The 20,996-nt window shown below is 37.1% G+C and overlaps 1 protein-coding gene across 6 annotated transcripts in view; it reads right to left on the reverse strand.

Moving 5' to 3' along the window:
- Nucleotides 1-20,996, reverse strand: part of CHRDL1 (chordin like 1) — a 125,684-nt gene that overhangs the window by 86,607 nt on the left and 18,081 nt on the right. For all 6 annotated transcript variants that reach the window (XM_016943924.3, XM_016943925.3, XM_016943926.3 and 3 more), the window contains exons 3-4: nucleotides 5,575-5,687; nucleotides 2,541-2,634 (exon numbers count right to left, since the gene is read on the reverse strand). In XM_016943924.3, coding sequence (XP_016799413.1) covers nucleotides 2,541-2,634; nucleotides 5,575-5,687 — 207 coding nt within the window. The remainder of the gene's footprint in view (nucleotides 1-2,540; nucleotides 2,635-5,574; nucleotides 5,688-20,996) is intronic.

Consider the following 20,996-nt stretch of genomic DNA (forward strand, 5'->3'; position numbering starts at 1 on the left):
GGAGGGAAAAATAAAGGAGACATTAGGAGACATAAAGGATAAATTAAATGAGATGCAATAATATACACCAAAGACAATTTTGAGAATGAGAAAAAATAAGAAGGTGAAGAGATAATTTTAAAAAAAAAAACTGACTAAAAATTGAAGAGAAATTTGACTCTTTTGGCTGAAAAAATCATGTGCTGAGCAGGCTGAAGAGAATAATCAAACTTACACATCTCATTGTGTGCATCAATGAAAAGAAGAAAGTTTTAAAAGCTAGAAGAAAAAAAAACCAGAAGAACCCGCAAAAGAACTACAAATAGCAGAATTCTTAACCACAAACAAATAAACAAACATAAAGCCAACAAACCATTTAGTAATATCTTCAAAGTGCTGAGGGGAGATGAACATGCACCTATAATTTCATACCCAGCCAAATTATCATTCAAGAATGGTTGTAAAATAAATACACTTTTTTGTATATAAGGACTAAGGAATTTTAGAACTACTACCCACAGAAAGAGCTGTTAAAGGTTATAGTTAACAGGAAGAAAAATGAACTCATGGAGAAGTGAGCTGCAAGAGCAAGAAGGAAAAGAAAAGGAATAGTTTATTTCTATCCTCCATACCATAAAATGAGCTTTTTAAGTCTTAACCATAATGGTGTTTATTTCTTTCAATGCTTTCACCTCTGGAATTTTTGAGCTCAGTTCTTTTAACACTTTATTTTTCTCTCAAAATAACTGCTAGCTTATACTTTCCCTTTTTCTCAATACTTGCTTCCTGTTAGGCAGCTGGGGTAGGTGCAGCCATATTCTATTCTATGTTGTTTTGCCCCATGCTCTGGGTCTGGGTCATGCCTCAACCTTCTTCCCAGGGAAGAACAATCTTTACACAGAAGTTTAGATAAGTTCCTATGACATTAGACCACTTTTGGAGACTTCTGAGGAATAAAAAGCTTTTATAAGGCTGTCTGACAGGCTACCTGGCAGGTTAACCAAAAAACAAAAACAAAAAACAAAAAACAAAAAAACAACAAAAAAAAAACAAAGAAGCTCTCCAGAGTGGCAACTTTATCAGAAACATTGTTCCCATTTACCAGAGCGCCCCCACCCCCACCCATACCACATTCTTGCAATCCAGTTTAGGAAGAAGAAGCAAATAAACACATACAGAAACAGTAAGCCTGGCTTAGAGACTTATTCCAAAAAAAACCCAACAACTTTTAGGTTGGTCATATGCCACGTCAATCTCTGACATCTCAAAGCATATACTATCAGCACCAACACTCAGAATTTAAAAACCTGTGATATGGCATGATATTCTGCCATCTGGAAATGAATCACCTGTGTTCATTAGGGTGTATTTACTGATGCAGGAAAATATATATTATAAAGGTAGTGACAAAAAGAGTTTGGTTGTTTCTTCTCCATTAAAAAAAAATTCTCCACTCTTGGAACATTTCAGTTGACTGGGTTTTCATTGAACCCCATTCCCAGCCTTATTCCTAACATTTTTGCCTGGATACATTTGGTTTCTCTCTTATAAGTTCTGGAAGTTCCTCACCACTTAAAAAGCACCGTCTATACCTTAGCTGGGGTAGTGGTTCTTCGTGTACACCCCTTTGGGACTGACAATAAAGCTGCGGATGTTCTCTAAAGGAATTTACAAATATACATAGTTACACCAAAAACTGCAAGCAATTTTAAAGGGTTCTCTGACCCTCAAAAGCCCATCCAGGAACCCTAGTTCAAGAATTTCTACCCTAAAGGGAAATGGAATCAACTTACAGGATGATAAGGCTTCTACTTCACAAAGCCCAAGAGTGTCAAGTAGCTTTTTCTAGGATTGCCACTGGGCCCACAGGCATTCTCTGAATCACTCCACACGCTTTTGGGGTGGGAATCGGGCCCCAGTCAGACATGAACAAAGTGTCATTGAGGGAGCTCCTGCCTCAGACAAATACCGTAGCTGCAAATCGTGAAAGTAGATGTCCTAACAGTTTTGTGAAAAAGTCTCTGCCTGGCTGCCCCTTAGAATTACACTTAACAATGTGTACATAATAACTGCAGTCTGGAGGAGGTGACTATTCAGCAGGCAGGTAGCTTTATACTGTCATAAACCTCACTGGGTCAGCTCCTTTGATTTATGAATGGCCCCCTCATAATTTAGAAGCTATGCTCGGATGCAATTCCAGCACTAATTGTATAAGACACATGCCGCCATGCTGCAACTCTCCTGGTGCCTGCTGCCCATGGCAGGAAGAGGCTGCTTATAGCAGAAAATCTCTGGGCCACAATTTCCATCTCCGATTGACACCCACCTTCAAATGATTAAAAGCCCAATAAAAATCTGTTACTGGGTACCCAATAACTTATTAGAGCCTAGAATGTACCCCATTTGGGCTATAAAAAGTATTTAGAGGCCAGTTTGGACTGCCTAAAGGTTCCTATTGTTATCTGTCTGGAAGTTTCCCTTCTGGGGAATTATGGAGATGAGTTGGGTGAAGAGGGAAATGGAGAACCACAGCTAGGAAAGAAAGAGACAAATTGCTTTACCTGGGCAGCGAGGGCAGCACAGATGAGGAATATGCACAGGAGAAAGGCAATGAACATTTGGACATCTGACTCGGCTGCAAAGCACATTCCCATTCTGAAAAAGAGAAGGCAATGAGAAAAAATAAATGTCTTTCAAAGGTCGCTGGGATCAAGCCAGTTTGGGAAACAGTCATGCAGGGACTCACCCAGGCAGTGAATAATGCATTCCCAAGAAGCTGAATGCATTCAACATTTTCTTTCCTTTTCTCATCACCAGCACCTCTGCTGGGTTGGTTGACAGTTTATTGGCATATTTTTCTAAGGCTGAGATCACCACTCCTCCAATTTTCAAAGCTTCCCATTAATTGTGGGAGGCTTCTTCTGGCCTGGCTCCATGGCATTTCTACCATTCCCCAGCTCTAGCTGCATGTCTTTTCCAAGAACCTACTCTGATTTCATAATCACCTGTCCAATAACATGAAAGACACAATGAGCAATGGGTCCCCTGAGCTGCTACCCAGCCCTGGGCAAGGAGGCATCCCTAGCAGGTGGATCCTGGATTCCATATAAATCTGCCTTGGCCCAGTGGGCCGAGTGATTCTTCTCATTTCCTTTTTAGCCAAAATTCTTCTGAGGACGAGCTAGAGTTTGGAATTTAGCTGATTAGGTAGTATGCCTGGGTGGGGCGACTGGGTCCCTGCCTGATTTACAATTACAAGACCCTTCGCTCTGACAGCTCACAACCATTTCTAGAACAAAGACATAGTCTGGAAATAAATTTTTCATTTACATTTTCCATCCATAAATCATTTGCAGCAAGGGCTACTTGTATTTGTCAGGCTGTTGTGGGGGAAGAAAGTAGTGAACAGGATATAGAAATAGAAAATGCCTTGTGCTTGAGCTGTTGGCATTGGGATCATTTTAACATTTTGACTGCGTTGCAGACATCAAAGCCTCAGCTCCCAATGGTTAGCTGTCCATCTCCAACGTGTCGAAATGTGTCACGTCAAGAATCCGACAAAATCAGGCCATCCCAGGCAGTTAATCAATCCCCAAATGATCTATTTAATACATGCCCTAACCACTTAAAGAGGCGGGCTTCTTTTATCCAAATTGGAATTGCCTTATCCCAACCTTTTCCTTTTCTTGTGTACTTTCTAGAATAATTTTTTTTGGAGTGTTGCATTTGGCAACACCACAGAAGCTCCTCAGGTATCACACTCCTCAGAGGCAGGTGGTATAATCTTGAATTGAGATCACTGAAGCACATCAGAAACCACACCTCCCAGCTGAGGTCTAAAGTGAATCCTCATTAATGCTATATACTGAATTCTGTTCTAGAGTTAATAGATTAATAATAATAACGATGATGATGATAACCACAATGATAAGGACAACAATGATGACAATAACAGCTGTTAACATTTCTTGAATGTTTACAATGACTAAGTATTGTTTTAAATGATTTAAATGGATTTGTAAATTTAATCCTTATCAGAACCATATGAAATGGTAATATCATTATCCCATTTATAAAAAGAGGAAGATGAATGAATATCACAGAGGTCAGGTAACTTGTCCAGTGGCTTATAAGTGGCAGAGGCAGGGCTGGAAACTTGGTCTGTCTTTATTCTAGAACCTCATAGCCTCTTAATACTGCCTGATGTTACCTGATAATTATGTTTCCACATGCTCAAAATTCTGACAGCCCAAAATTATGTTCAAATGGTAAATGGATCAGGCTTGCAAGTGATTGTTCCTGCTCTAGCTGGGCATGAGGGAAGAGGTGCAGTCCTTACAAAAGGTCTCAGGTAAGAAGCTGGTCTTGAAAATTCTTCGTGTAAGTTCAGAATTCTCAATGCCTAGTACAAGGCCTCCCTTTCCAATTAGCCTAGTGCACCACTTCTCTACCAGGGGTGATTTTTGCTCCCCAGGCAACTTGGCCATGTCTGGAGACATTTTTGGTTATTAGGATTGGGGTTGGTGCTCTTGTTGTCTAATGGGTAGAGGCCAGGGATACTGCTTAACATCCCACAATGCGCAGGACAGCCCCCAAACAAGTATCTATAGTGCAAACAAGAAACTCTAGCCTAACATATAATGGCAGAGGTTTGTTGAGAAAGATGGACCACAGCTGTGCTCCTGGGTCAAGACCATGGGAAGAAGATGGAACAACCTGCTTTATCTATTGCAAAGATGGCATTTAGGCCAACCAAAATCCTTTCTAAATGACTGGACAAGAGCCAAGGCTAAGTCAAGGGAACTCTAATCCTTAAGAGGTACAGGCCAACATTTCACAAACTCAGTCTTAATTACAGTTATTGGCTGAGACAACATAGAATCCACTCTCCCAATGAACCAGTTTATAATTTGTCCTAATATTCTCCCTAAAGGTCAGCCTTAAAATAATTTTCAAAAACTACTTTGTCTTACAATCTAAACATTCTATTGAGCTTTTGCCTCCACTCCCACTATCAGGCTCTTCTGCCTTCTCTAACCATGCCCTATATCATTAGGCTAAGAGATCATAAATATCTGTCCATAGTAAATATTCAGAGAACCCATGAAAATCAAGCCAAAAAGCAAGAGAGGACAGAAGACAGAAAATGTTTATTTTTCTTGCAATCATCTTCTTACTTTCTTCTTTTATTTTATGAGATAGGGTCTTGTTCTGTCAACCATGCTGGAGTGCAGTGGTACAATCTCGGTTCACTTCAGCCTAGAAGTCCCGAGCTCAAGTGATCCTCCCACCTCAGCCTCCCAACTAGCTGGGACAACAGGCATGTGCCACCATGCCCAGCTAATTTTTGTACTTTTTGTAGAGATGGGGTTTTGCCATGTTACCCATGCTGGTCTAGAACTCCCGGGCTGAAGTGATCCACATGCCTCAGCCTCACAAAGTGCTGGGATTATAGGCATGAGACAGTGCGATCGGTCTGCTTCTTTACTTTCTTTCAGGATTTTATCACCCATGGTCCCTGGCCATTTGGGCACTGAAAGCCTCTCGGCATGCTGAGGAGCAAACTGGGAAATCACATGTCATGACAGATTGTACCTCTGAGCAGATGCAGTTCACGCAGTAAACCAACCCATAAGGTTCCAGGTAAGGATGCCATCTCTCACCCACTCTGTACTTCTTGTCTTGAAACATGCAATATGTCTCTGAATCTGTGAAGAAGGAGATGGAGAATATGCCTGTTAGGAAACATCAACCAAGTCACAAAATTCAAAAGCAATCACAAGTTCCATCCATTTTATTATACATCAAGAGAAGTGGCATAGCAAGTATTTATAGAATTCCTATTAGGGGATTAGTGTTATACATACTTTGCTCACTGGATCCTCACCACAATGACCCATAAGGTAGATATTATTATTAGTCTCATTTTATAGATAAGGAAAATCAAGAGTCTTATAACCAGTAAGAAGCTGAGATGGAACTCAAACCCAGGTTTGTCTGACAATGATGTACAAAATCTTTTTAAATTTAATTTTATTTTTCCATAAGTTATTGGGGTACAGGTGGTATTTGGTTACATGAGTAAGTTCTTTAGTGGTGATTTGTGAGATCCTGGTGCATCCATCACCCTAGCAGTATACACTGCACCATATTTGTTGTCTTTTATCTCTTGTCCCCCTCCCACTCTTCCCCCCAAGTGCCCAAAGTCCACTGTATCATTCTTATGCCTTTACATCCTCATAGCTTAGCTCTCACATATCAGTGAGATCATACGATGTTTGGTTTCCATTTCTGAGTTACTTCACTTAGAATAATAGTCTCCAATCTCATCTAGGTCATTGCAAATGCTGTTAATTCATTCCTTTTTGTGGCTGAGTAGTATTCATATATACACACACACACACACACATATATATACACATATATATAATCAATAGAAACATATATATATATGTATATATACACATACTCTCTGTCTCTGTCTCTCTCTCTCTCTCTCTCTATCTATCTATCTATTTATCTATATGTTTCTTTATCCACTCATTGATTGATGGGCATTTGGGTTGGTTCTACAATTTTGCAATTGTGCATTGTGCTGCTATAAACATGCGTGTGCAAGTATCTTTTTCGAATAATGACTTCTTTTCCTCTGCATAGATACCCAGCACTGGGATTGCTGGATCAAATGGTAGTTCTACTTTTAATTATTTAAGGAATCTCCACACTGTTTTCCATAGTGGATGTACTAGTTTACATTCCCTGCATCCACACCAACATCTACTGTTTTTTCGTTTTTTGATTATGGTCATTCTTGAAGGAGTATGGTGGTATTGCATTTGATTATGGTCATTCTTGAAGGAGTAAGGTGGTATTGCATTCTGGTTTTGATTTGCATTTCCCTGATCTTTAGTGATGTTGATCATTTTTTCATATGTTTGTTGGGCATTTGTATATCTTCTTTTGAGAATTGTCTGTTCATGTCCTTGGCCCACTTTTTGATAGGATTTTTTTTTCTTACTGATTTGTTCATTGTAAATTCTGGATATTAGTCCTTTGTCAGATGTATAGATTGTGAAGATTTTCTCCCACTCTGTGGGTTGTTTGTTTACTCTGTTGACTGTTCCTTTTGCCATGCAAAAGCTCTTTAGTTTAATTAGGTCACAGCTATTTATCTTTGTTTTTATTGCATTTGCTTTTGGGTTTTTGGTCATGAAATCCTTGTCTAAGCCAATGTCTGTTGCGGGAAGTCAGGGACCCCGAACAGAGGGACTGGCTGGAGCCGTGGCAGAGGAACATAAATTGTGAAGATTTCATGGACATTAACCAGTTCCCAAACAATACTTTCATAATTTCTTACACTTGTCTTACTTTGATCTCTTAATCCTGTTATCTTCGTAAGCTAAGGATGTACATCACCTCAGTGCCACTATGATAATTGTGTTAACTGTACAAATTGACTGTAAAACATGTGTGTTTGAACAATATGAAATCAGTGCATCTTGAAAAAGAACAGAATAACAGCAATTCTAGGGAACAAGGGAAGACGACCATAATGTCTGACTGCCTGTGGGGTCAGGCAAAAAGAGCCATATTTTTCTTCTTGCAGAGAGCCTATAAATGGACATGCAAGTAGGGAAGAGATCTCTAAATTATTTTCCTAGCAAGGATTACTCTGGGAAAGGAATACATTCCTGGGGGGAGGTCTATAAATGGCTGCTCTGGGAGTGTCTGTCTTATGTGGTTGAGATAAGGACTGAAATGCACCCTGGTCTCCTGCAGTACCCTCAGGCTTACTAGGGTGGGGAAAAACCCCGCTCTGGGAAATTTGAGGTCACACTGGTTCTCTGCTCTCGAACCCTGTTTTCAGTTGTTTAAGATGTTTATCAAGATAATAAGTGCACCGCTGAACATAGACCCTTATCAGTAATTCTGCTTTTGCCCTTTGAGTTGTGATCTTTGTTGGACCCTTATCAGGAGTTTCTAATTTTGCCCTTGTCCTGTTTCCTCAGAAGCATGTGATCTTTGTTCTCTTTTTTGTCCTTTGAAGCATGTGATCTTGTGACCTACTCCCTGTTCTTGCACCCCCTCCCCTTTTGAAATCCTTAATAAAACTTGCTGGTTTTGTGGCTCAGGTGGGCATCACCATCCTACCGATATGTGATTTCACCCCCAGCGGCCCAGCTGTAAAATTCCTCTCTTTGTACTCTTTCTCTTTATTTCTTAGCCGGTTGACACTTATGGAAAATAGAAAGAACCTACGTTGAAATATTGGGGGCATGTTTCCCCAGTAAATGTCTAGAAGGGTTTTTCCAATGTTATCTTCTAGAGTTTTTATAGTTTCAGGTCTTAGGTTTAAGTCCTTAATCCATCTTGAGTTGATTTTTGTATAAGGTGAGAGACGAGGATCCAGTTTCATTCTCTTACATGTGGCTTGCCAGTTATCCCAGCACTATTTGTTGAAAAGGACCCCCACATTTATGTTTTTGTTTGCTTTGCTGAAGATCAGTTGGCTATAAGTACTTGGGTTTATTTCTGGGTTCTCTACCAGTACCATGATCCCAAATTTATAAAACAATTACTAACAGACCTAAGAAATGAGATAGACAGCAACACAGTAATAGTAGGGGACTTCAATATTCCACTGACAGCACTAGACAGATCATCAAGACACAAAGTCAACAAAGAAACAATGGATTTAAACTATACCTTGGAACAAATGGACTTACAAGATATATATAGAATATTTCATCCAACAACCACAGAATACACATTCTATTCAACAGAGCATGGAACTTTCTGCAAAATAGACCATATGATAGGTCATAAAACAAGCCTCAATAAATTTAAGAAAATCGAAATTGTATCAAGCACTCTCTCAGACCACAGTGGAATAAAACTGGAAATCAACTCCAAAAGGAACCTTCAAAACCACGCAAATACATGGAAATTAAATAACCTGCTCCCGAATGAGCATTGGGTGAAAAACGAAATCAAGATAGAAATTTAAAAATTCTTCAAACTGAATGATAATAATGACAGAACCTTATCAAAATCTCTGGGATAAGGCTAAGGCAGTGCTAAGAGGAAAGTGCATAACCCTAAACACCTACATCGAAAAGTCTGAAAGAGCATAAATAGACAATCTAAGGTCACACCTCAAGGAACTAGAGAAACAAGAACAAACCAAACCCAAACCCAGCAGAAGAAAGGAAATAACCAAGATCAGAGTAGACCTAAATGAAATTGAAACAAAAAAAAAGACACAAAAGATAAGTGAAACAAAAAGCTGGTTCTTTGAAAAGATAAATAAAATCGATAGACCATTAGCAAGATTAACCAAGAAAAGAGAGAAAATTCAAATAACCTCACTGAGAAATGAAACAGGAGTATCTTCAAATACTGAAATATGAAAGATCATTCAAGACTACTATGAACACCTTTACACACATAAAGTAGGAAACCTAGAAGAGATGGATAAATTCCTGGAAAAATACAACCCTCCTAGCTTAAATCAAGAAGAATTAGATACCCTGAACAAACCAATAACAAGCAGAGAGATTGAAATGGTAATTAAAAAATTTCCAACAAAAAAAGTCCAGGACCAGGTGGATTCACAGCAGAATTCTGCCAGACATTCAAAGAAGAATTGGTACCAATCCTTTTGACACTACTCCATAAGACAGAGCAAGAAGGAACCCTCCTTAATTCATTCTATGAAGCCAGCATCACCCTAACACCAAAACCAGGAAAGGACACAACCAAAAAAGGAAACTACAGACCAATATCTTTGATGAACATAGATGCTAAAATCATTAACAAAATACTATCTAACTGAATCCAACAACCTATCAAAAAGACAATCCACCATGATCAAGTGGGTTCCATACCAGGGATGCAAGGATGGTTTAACATATGTAAGTCAATAAATGTGGTACACCACATAAACAGAATTAAAAACAAAAATCACATGATCATCTCAATAGATGTAGAAAAAGCACTCGATAAAATCCAGTATCCCTTTATGATTAAAACCCTCAGCAAAATCGGCATACAAAGGACATACCTTAATGTAATAAAAGCCATCTATGACAAACTCACAGCTAACATAATACTGAATGGGGAAAAGTTGAAAGCATTCCCTCTGAGAACTGGAGCAAGACAAGGATGCCCACTCTCACCACTCCTCTTCAACAAAGTAATGGAAGTCCTAGCCAGAGCAATCAGACAAGAGAAAGAAATAAAGGGCATCCAAATCAGTAAAGAGGAAGTCAAACTGTCCCAGTTTGCTGACAATATGATCGTTTACCTTGAAAACTATAAGGAGTCTTCCAGAAAGCTCCTAAAACTGATAAAAGAATTCAGCAAAGTTTCTGGATACAAGATTAATGTACACAAATCAGTAGCTCTTCTATACACCAAAAGCAATCAAGTGGAGAATCAAATCAAGAACTCAACCCCTTTTACAAAGGATGCAATAAAATAAAATAAAATAAAATAAAATAAAATACTTAGGAATACATCTAACAAAGGAGTAGAAAGACCTTTACAAGGAAAACTAAAAACACTGCTGAGAGACATCATAGATGACACAAACACATGGAAACACACCCCATGTTCATAGACAGGTAGAATTAATATTGTGAAAATGACCATACTGACAAAAGCAATCAGCAAATTCAATACAATCCCCATCAAAATACCACAGTCATTCTTCACAGAGTTAGAAAAAACAATTCTAAAATTCATATGGAACCAAAAAAGAGCCTGCATAGCCAAAGCAGGACTAAGCAAAAAGAACAAATCTGGAAGCATCACGCTACCTGATTTCAAACTATACTATAAGGCCATAGTCAGCAATACAAAATTTTAACTACTACCCCGTTACAATGATAAAGGGAGCATATCATGTGTTCTTTTTCTTGAAAAGGTTGTGTTCCCTTTCTTTGGAAATGCAAGCTAATGTCTGAAATGTGGATGTATCAGAACATTCTCAGAGCTGTTGGTGGTATAGGAATGATAGATGATGCATTGTGTTAGGTCTCTATGATTGGCTTTGCCTACACATGTTAACATCACTCAATCATTAAACAAATATTTGAGCACTGTCAGGCAATATGCTAAGTGTTGCAGACGAAAAGAACTAAAATTTTTATACAAAGTCCCTGCTCCCATTCAACTTACAGAATTCTTGCATAAACAACTCCTGTGATGGTTAATATTAAGTGTCAACTTGATTGGATTGAAGGATGCAAAGCATCCTTCTGGGTGTATCCTATCTGGGTGTATCTGGGTGTCTCTGGGTGTTTTTGGATGTGGCCAGAGGAGATTAACATTTGAGTCAGTAGACTGGGAGAGGAAGACCTACCCACACTTTGGATGGGCACCATCCAATTTGCTGCCAGCAAGGCCAGAAAAAGCAGGTAGAAGAAGGTGGAAGAAGCTGACTTGCTGAGTCTTCTGGCCTTCATATTTCTTCCATGCTGGATGCTTCCTGCCCTCGAACATCAGACTCCAAGTTCTTTGGCTTTTGGACACTTGGACTTATACCAGTGGTTTGCCAGGGGCTCTCGGGCCTTCAGTCACAGACTGAAGGCTGCACTGTTGGCTTCCCTACTTTTGAGGTTTTGGGGCTCAGACTGAGCCACTAATGGCTTCTTTGCTCCTCAACTTGCAAACGGCCTATTACAGGACTTCACCTTGTGATCGTGTGAGTCAGTTCTCCTTAATAAACTCCCTTTCATGTATACATATATCCTATTAGTTCTGTCCCTCTAGAGAACCCTGACTAATACAACTCCCAACTAACTCAAACCACTCACTCTCCTTTGCTGGAACAGAAATTTTGGTAGCCACAGCTTATCTTATACCACAGTTCACTTGAGCACATACCATGTTAACTGCCTTATTGTACATGATATATTTCTCCATCAGAGTCCCTGAAAGTAGGTAACATTTATTCTTTACTCTCTATTCATCACATGGCCTAGTACACTGTGGGCAATAAGCAATTATAGGCAATATGCAAGCATAAGCAACTGACAAATGATTGGTAAATTGAATTTCCAAATCAAGTGGTTTATCTTCTAATCCCATCCTCTTCTATCTCCCACTTTTCATCATACTAGCTCAAAATAAAGCAATACTCCTCTTATAATAAACACACAAATTTTCTTCAGTCCAGTGCAGATTTTCCTGACGATCAAAATTGAAGTAATAAAGACAGATAAGCAGGAAGCTAAGAGAAGATATTGTGAACAAATAGTAAACAAAATATTAGTATTGGAATATTTTAATCATGCAAATCAATTAGGACCAACCAATCCAATAGAAAAACAATCTAAGTACAGAAATAGGCAAGTCAGAAAAGAAGAAATTGGAACAGACAATGTATTAGTCCATTTTCATGCTGCTGATAAAGTCATACCTGCAACTGGGCAATTTACAAAAGAAAGAGGTTTATTGGACTTACAGTTCTATGTGGCTGGGGAGGTCTCACAATCATGGTGGAAGGTGAAAGGCACATCTCACATGGCAGCATTCAAGAGAAGAGAGCTTGTGCAGGGAAACTCCCTTTTTTAAAACCATCAGATCTTGTAAGACTCATTCACTATCATTAGAACAGAGCAAGAAAGACCTGCCCCCATAACTGACCTCCCGCCGGGTTTCTCCCACGACATGTGGTAATTGTGGGAGTTACAATTCAAGATAGATTTGGGTGGAGACATAGCCAAACAATACCAGAGAGTAAATATTAAAAGATGTTCAACCTCACTAGTAATCAGAAATCTAAATTAAAACTAAACTGAGAGAGATGCCTCATATCAATGATTGCTTCAAAGAACCTCTATGAATCTTTCCAAATACCCACAAGGTGAATTCCAATTTATTTTTCAAACCTTTCTTTACAATTTCTTCAGAACAATAAACTGGGAGACAGAAAATCTAGGTTTGAGTCCTAACCTACTCTGTGTGACATTGAGTAAGTCACTCAAACCCTGATAACCTCATTGAGTGAGTCACTCAAACCCTGATAACCTTTTCAACATCTGTGAAATATTATGTTTCTCAAGTGGATGTTAGAGGATTAAATGAAGCACTTTGTAAATTATAAAGTGCTATAAAATATAGAGTGTTATTTTATATTCATTGGCTTTTTTCTAATTAGAAAGCTAATACATGCTTAATGTAGAAAATTGGAAAACATACACAAACACACAAGAAGGGCAACAATAGAAAAGAAGCAAGAAACATTATACATAATCCCATTACAGGAAGATAGCCACTTTTAAGAAGCTGGTAGCATATAAATAGTCTGTGGGTTGAAGAAGAAATCAAAAGGGAAATTAGAAAGTATTTTGTACTAAATGAAAATGAAAACACAGCACATCATTTAGAAATTCAGCTAAAAAAGCACTTAGAAGGAAATTCATATCACTAAATATCTATATTGGAAAAGGAGAAAAGTCTCAAATCAATATCTTAAACTAGAAAAAGTAGGACAAAATAAGAAAAAAAAATAGAATAATAAAGAGCAGAAATCAATGAAATTGAAGACAGAAAGTCAATAAGGAAAAACCAATGAGATCAAAACTGGATCTTTAGGAAGATCAATAAAATTGATAAACCCCTATAGATAAAAAGAGAGAAGACAAAAATTACTAAGACTAGAGACACAAAAGAGGGTTTCATTGCATTGACTACAGACATTAAAAGGGTAAGGGTAAAAAGGGAACAATGTGAATAACTGTATGCCAGTTAGTTTAACAACATAGAATGATTAATTCTTGAAACAACATAAAATGGATTAATTCTTTGAAAGACACACATTACCAAAGCTCAATCAAAAAGAGATAACTAACCTGAGACTGGGCGTGGTGGCTCACACCTGTACTCCCAGCACTTTGGGAGGCCGAAGTGGGTGGATCACCTGAGGTCAGGAGTTCAAGACCAGCCTGGCCTACATGGTAAAACCCTGTCTCTATTAAAAATACAAAAATTAGCCAGGCTTGATGGTGAGTGCCTATAATCCCATACTCAGGAGGCTGAGGCAGGAGAATCACTTGAACATGGGAGGTAGAGGTTGCAGTGAGCTGAGATGGCACCATTGCACTCCAGCCTGGGTAACAGAGCAAGACTCTGTCTCAAAAAAAAAAAAAAAAAAAAAGATAGCTAACCTGAATAGTCCTATATATTTTAAAGGAATTTAAATTATATATATAGTTGAAAACTTTCTTACAAAGAAAATTCCAGAATCAGATGGCTCCACCGGTGAATTCTATCAAACATTCTACCAAACCCTTCCAGAAAACTGAAGAGGAGGGAATACTTCCCAACTGAATATTTAATGCAAGCTTTACACTGATACCAAAACCAGATAAAGATATTACAAGAACAGAAACTACAGACCAATATCCCTTAAGAACATAGATGCAAAAATTCTCAACAAAATTTTAACAAACTAAATCTAACAATATGTAGAAAGATAATACTATTATGAGCAAGTGGGGCTTATCCTGGAAATTCAAGGCTAGTTCAACATTCAAAATCCAATCAATGTAATTCACCATATCAACAAACCAAAGAAGGAAAATCATGTAATCATTGCCACAGATGCAGAAAAATCATTTGACAAAATTCTACATCCATTCATGACAGACAGTCTCTGCAAACTAGAATGAGTACTTCCTCAACCTGATAAAGGGCATCTACAAAAAACCTATAGCTAATATTACACTTAATGGCAAGAGACTGCTTTACCCCTAAGATCAGGAATTATACAAGGATGTCTGCTTCACTACTCCTGGAGATATTAGTCAGTGAAATTGGGTAAGAAGAACAAATAAAAGGCCTATATGCTGGAAAGTAAAAAAATAAAACTTTCTATTCACAAATGGACATAATTTTCTACATAGAAAATCTATAAGAATATATTAAAAAGTTACTATAATTTATAAATCATATTTATATATTTTATAATGAACAATTAGAAATTGAATATTGAAAGTGTACTATTTTCAATAGCTCTCCCAAAACTTGAAAATACTGAAGTATAAATCTAACAAAATATGTGTAAGATCTTCACTTAGAAAGCTAAAAAACGCTGATGAAAAAAATCAATGAAGGCCTAAAAAATGGAGAGATACACTTTATTTATGGATTGAAAGATACAAAATTGTTAAGATATCAGTTCTCTCCAATATGATTTATAGATTCCATACAATCTAAATCGAATTACCAGCATGATCTTTTATAAAAGTTGGTAATCTAATGAAAAATTTATATGGAAAGGCAAAGAAAGTAGAATAGCCAAAACAATTTTGAAAAAGAAACATGTCAGAGACTTAATATAAAATTACACTTTTTGGCCGGGTGTGGTGGCTCATGCCTGTAATCCCAGCACGTTGGGAGGCTGAGGCAGGCAAATCGCTTGAGGCAAGGAGTTCGAGACTAGCCTGGCCAACCTGGTGAAACCCTGTTTCTACTAAAAATACAAAAATTAGCCAGGCGTGGCGGCACACGCCTGTAATCATAGCTACTCAGGAGGCTGAGGCACGAGAATCGTTTGAACCTGAGAGGCAGAGGTTGCAGTGAGCCAAGATTGTGCCACTGCACTCCAGCCTGAGCGATAGAGCAAGACTCTGTCTCAAAAGCAAAAAGAACAACAACAGACTGACGTTTTCAAGACAATGTGGTGTTGGCGAAATGTTAGACAAATAGATCAACAGAATAAAATAGATTCAAAATCTACCCACATATGTGGTCAATTGATTTTCAACAAAGGTGCAAAGGGAATTCAATGGAAAAGGGATAGTACTTTCAACAAATGCTGCCTAAATATTTGGATAGTAATATACAAAATATAAACTAAAATGAACCTTAATCCATATCACATACTATATATAAAAATAAACTCAAGATGGGTTATAGACTTTAAAACCTAATTTTTTAAAACTTCTAAAAGAACAAACAGGAGAATATCTTTGTGATTCTGGTTTAGGCAAAAAGTTTAGAAATGACCAATGTCACAATCCATAAAAGCACCCTATTTTGCTACCAAATACTACATCTTATTCATTCTATCTAACTGTATTTTTGTAGCCATTAAAATTTATTTTCTATTGATTAGTTTGGATTTGATTTACTCTTCTTTTTCTAGCTTCCCAGGGTGGTAGTCTGTATTATTCAGTTTAAATCTTTCCACTTTTAATATATTAATTCCTTGCTATATATTTCCTTCTAAGCACTGCATTTGCTGCAGCCTGCAAATTTTGATAAGTGGTATTTCCATTTTCTTTTAGCTCAAAATATTTTAAAATTTCTCTTGAGACTTCTTCTTTGACCCATGTGCGATTTAGAAGTGTGGTTTTTAATCTCTAAATAGTTTGGAATTGTACAGCTTTCTGTTACTGATTTCTAGTTTAATTCCAGTATGGTGTAGAAGTATATATTGTAGGGCCGGGCACGGTGGCTCACGCCTGTAATCCCAGCACTTTGGGAGGCCGAGGCGGGTGAATCACGAGGTAAGGAGATCTAGACCATCCTGGCTAACACGGTGAAATCCCGTCTCTACTAAAAATACAAAAAATTAGCTGGGCGTGGTGGCGGGCGCCTGTAGTCCCAGCTACTAGGGAGGCTGAGGCAGGAGAATGGTGTGAACCCAGGAGGCGGAGCTTGCAGTGAGCCGAGATCGCGCCACTGCACTCCACCCTGGGCGACAGTGAGACTCTGCCTCAAAAAAAAAAAAAAAAAAAAAAAAAAAAAGTATAGTATGATTTCTATTATTTTGTGTTTCCTAAGGTATGTTTTATGACCCAGAATATGGTCTATTTTGGCGAATGTTCCATGTGATCTTGAGAAGAATGTATATTCTCATGTTGTTGGATGGAGTATTCTACAGACATCAGTTAAATCCAGTTGACTGATGATTAAATTGAACTATGTCCTTACTGATTTTCTGCCTGATGGATCTATAAATTACTAATAAAGGGGTATAGAAGCCTCCAGCTCTAATAGTTTGTATTTCTCCTTGCATTTCTATCAGTTTTTGCCTCACATATTTTGATGCTTTGTTAAGTGCAAACACATTAAGGACTGTTATGTTTTCTTGGAGAATATACCCCTTTATTAATATGTAATGCCCCCCATTTTTCCCGGATAATTTTCCTTGTCCTAAAGTCTTCTTTGTCTGAAATTAATATAACAACTCCAGCTTTCTCTTGATTAGAGCTAGCACAGTATATATTGTTCCATTCCTTTACTTTTAACCCATCTGTGTCTTTATATTTAAACTATGTTTCTTTCATTTAGCATAATGTCCTCCAAGTCAATCCATCTTATGGCAATGACAGGATCTCTTCCTTTTGTATAGCTGAAAATATTCTTTGGTATACATTACAATAAGTGAAATAAGCCACACACACAAAGAAAAATATCACATGATCCCACTTATATGTGGTATCTTTTTTTTTTTAAAGGTCAACTTCACAGAGATACAGAATAAAACAGTCGTGACTATGATTGGTGTAGGGGTGTGGAAATGGGAGATACAGGTCAAAAAATACAATGCAGCAGATATACAGGATGAACAAGTCTAAAGATCTAATATGCAGCATGAGAACCATAGCTAATGATAGTGTATTATAGTCAGAATTTTTGCTAAATGATTAGATTATAGCAGATCAATTGAACAAATTGTCCCTTGGATGTATTCAACTGAAGAATTTGTCCCTGGATATTTGTACTAAAACATACTAAAACCAAAAGTCAAAATATATTGGTTAACAGGACATTTTTCTCATATATGCAGTAAAATGAACCATCATATTAGTTAACAGGATATTGTTCTGATACATGCAATAAAAGGGAATTGAAAGCATTGTTCCCAAAATAGGCCTTGGCGATTTGCAAGTAATGGCCTAGACCACCAAGTTGCATCAGATGCAGTTCAAAGTAATGCTTGCATACTTTGCAACAGAAATTGTAGTTATCAACCATAATATGGACCGAAATTTCAGTCTCTCTGACTTCCACAGACCATACCAATAGAAGATGGAGCTGCATTTTCAGGGAAATGTTGACTTTAGTGAAAAAACATTCTTTTCAAAAGGAGACCCAAGACACTTGGCAATGTGGTGAACACATTTCCACGAATAGCCATCTTTACATTTGTATCATATAAGGGTTGGTGACATGAGGAACTTTCAGGAGTCATGGATAACAAATTATGCTGTTTCAAGATGTCAGTAGCTGGTAGGTTTGAAGTGTTGACAATAAGAGGATGCAGTGTATCTTGAAATAAATGTCTATCCATTGGGAGAGGTGAAATAAAATTTTTCTCAAAAATACAACCACTAAAAATAAAATTTGAATTTCACCTGCAATGGTTGGTCACAATTGAGGAATCTGACCCATCACAACTGAGGAATTTGACTTGAAGGGACAAATTGTTCAATTAATATGATTATAACTGCTCTTGTGGGGGAAAATGGATAACCATGTAAGATGAATAAATATACTAATTTGTTTCAGTACAGTTACAATTTTTATATGTATCTCATAACATCATGTTGTATACCTTAAATGTACACAATAGAATTTATTAGAAATATTTTTTAAAATAAAGTGGTTTCTTATAGATAACACATAGTTGGATTTTGGGGATTTTTAATCCCCTGACAGTCTCTGTCTTTTAATTGGTTTATATAGACCATTCACATTTAAAGTGACTATTGATTTGCTAGTTTAATATTGACCGTATTTGCAATGACTTTCTATTCATTGCCCTAGTTTTTTTGTTACTTTTTTTTTTGTCTTCCTTTCTTTTTCTGTCTTCTCTGGTTTTAACTGAACATTTTATATTATTCCATTTTCTCTCTTCTCTGAGCATATCAATTATACTTCGTTTAAGAAAGTTTTTAGTGGCTGCCCTAGAGTTTACAATATACATTTACATTAATCCAAGTCCACTTTTACTTTTAGATAACACTATACCACTGCATGTGTAGAACAGATATGTTCTAACAGAATTTTCCCAATTCCTCCCTTCCATTCCTTATTACACCTGTCACTCATTCCACTTTCCCATAAGCTACAGACATGTAAGATATCACTGCTATTTTTATTTTGAACAAACTGTCCTTTATTATGTCAATTAAGAAAAAGAAAAATATTTTACTTCACTTATTATTTTGCTAATGTTCTTCCTTTCTTTATGTAGATCCAAGTTTCTGACCTATGTCATTTTTCTTCTTTATGAAGAATTTTTGTTAATAGTTCCTGCAAGGAAGGTCTACTGGTGACAAATTCTCTCAATTTTTGTCTGAGAAAGTCTTTATTTATCATTTATTTTTGAAAGATAAATTCTCTGAATACAGAATTCCAGATTGGTAGCCCTTTTTATGAAGAATTTTTGTTAATAGTTCCTGCAAGGAAGGTCTACTGGTGACAAATTCTCTCACTTTTTGTCTGAGAAAGTCTTTACTTATCATTTATTTTTGAAAAATAAATTCTCTAAATACAGAATTCCAGATTGGTAGCCTTTTTCTTTCAACAACTTAAATATTTCACTCCTTTCTTTCTTTGCTTGCAGTTGCTGAAGAGAAATTTGATGTACCCATAAACTGTGGGGGGAGGGAAAGTATTATATAAATACTTTAAAGTATTTATGTATTTTTATATGTTAAATTAATACTTAATTTTTTAGAGCAGTCTTATGTTTACAGTAAAATTGGGAGGAAGGTACAGAGATTTCCCATATACCCCCTGTTACCACTGCCACACATGCATAGTGTCCCCAGTTATCAATATCTCCTGCCAGAGAGGTACAATTGTTTCCACTGATGAACCTACACTGACACATCATTATCACTCAAAGTCCACAATTCACATTAAGGTTCACTCTTGGTATTGCACATTCTGTGGGTTTGGACAAATATATAATGACATGTATCCACTATTATAGTATCAAAGAGAGCAATTTTACTGCCCTAAAAATATTTTGTGTTCTGCCTATTCATTCCTGTCTCTTCTCTAACCCCTGTCAACCACCGATCTCTTCATTGTCTCCATAGTTTTACCTATTCCAGAATGTCATATAGTTGGAATCAAACAGTATGTAGCCTTTTCAGATTGGCTTCTTTCACTTAGTAATATGCATTTACATTTCCTCCATGTTTCTTCATGGCTTGATAGCTCATTTCTTTTTGGCAATGAATAATATTCTACTGCCTGCATTTACCGAAGTTTATTCATCCATTCACCTACTGAAGGACATCTTGGCTGCTTCCAAGTTTTCGTAATTACAAATACAACTGTTATAAACATCTGTGTGTAGGTTTTTGTGGGGCATACATTTTAAAATTTGGGATGTAAATATCAAGGAGTGAAACTGCTGGATCATATGGTAAAAGTATGTTTAGTTTTGTAAGAAACTTCCAAGCAGTCATCCAAAGTGGCTGTACCATTTTGCATTCTCATCAGCAATGATTGAAAATTCCTGTTGCTCCACATCCTCACCAGCATTTGGTGTTGTCAGTGTTCTGGATTTTGGCAATTCTATAATAATAGGTGTGTAGTGGTATCTCACTCTGATTTTAATTTGCATTTCCCTGATGGCATATGATATAGAGCATCTTTTCATATGCTTATTTGCCATCTGTATACATTCTTGGGTGAGGTGTCTGCTAAGGTCTTTGGTCCATTTTTAAATAGAGCTGTCTGTGTTCTTATTGTTGAGTTTGAAGAGTTCTTTGTATATTTTGGATAACAGTCCTTTATCAGATATGTCTCTTGCAAATATTTTTCCCAGTCTGTGGCTTTTTATTTTCTTGACAGTGTCATTTGCAGAGCAGAAATTTTTAATTTTCATGAAGTCAAATTTATCAATTCTTTCTTTCTTGGATAGAACCTTTGGTGTTGTATCTAAAAAGTAATTGCCCAGAACAGAATAAGAAGCCCAGAAATAATGTCACAGACCATTTGATCTTCGACAAAGTCAACAAAAACAAGCAACGGAGAAA

This window comes from Pan troglodytes, chromosome X, assembly GCF_028858775.2.
Source record: "Pan troglodytes isolate AG18354 chromosome X, NHGRI_mPanTro3-v2.0_pri, whole genome shotgun sequence".
Lineage (NCBI taxonomy): Eukaryota > Metazoa > Chordata > Mammalia > Primates > Hominidae > Pan > Pan troglodytes.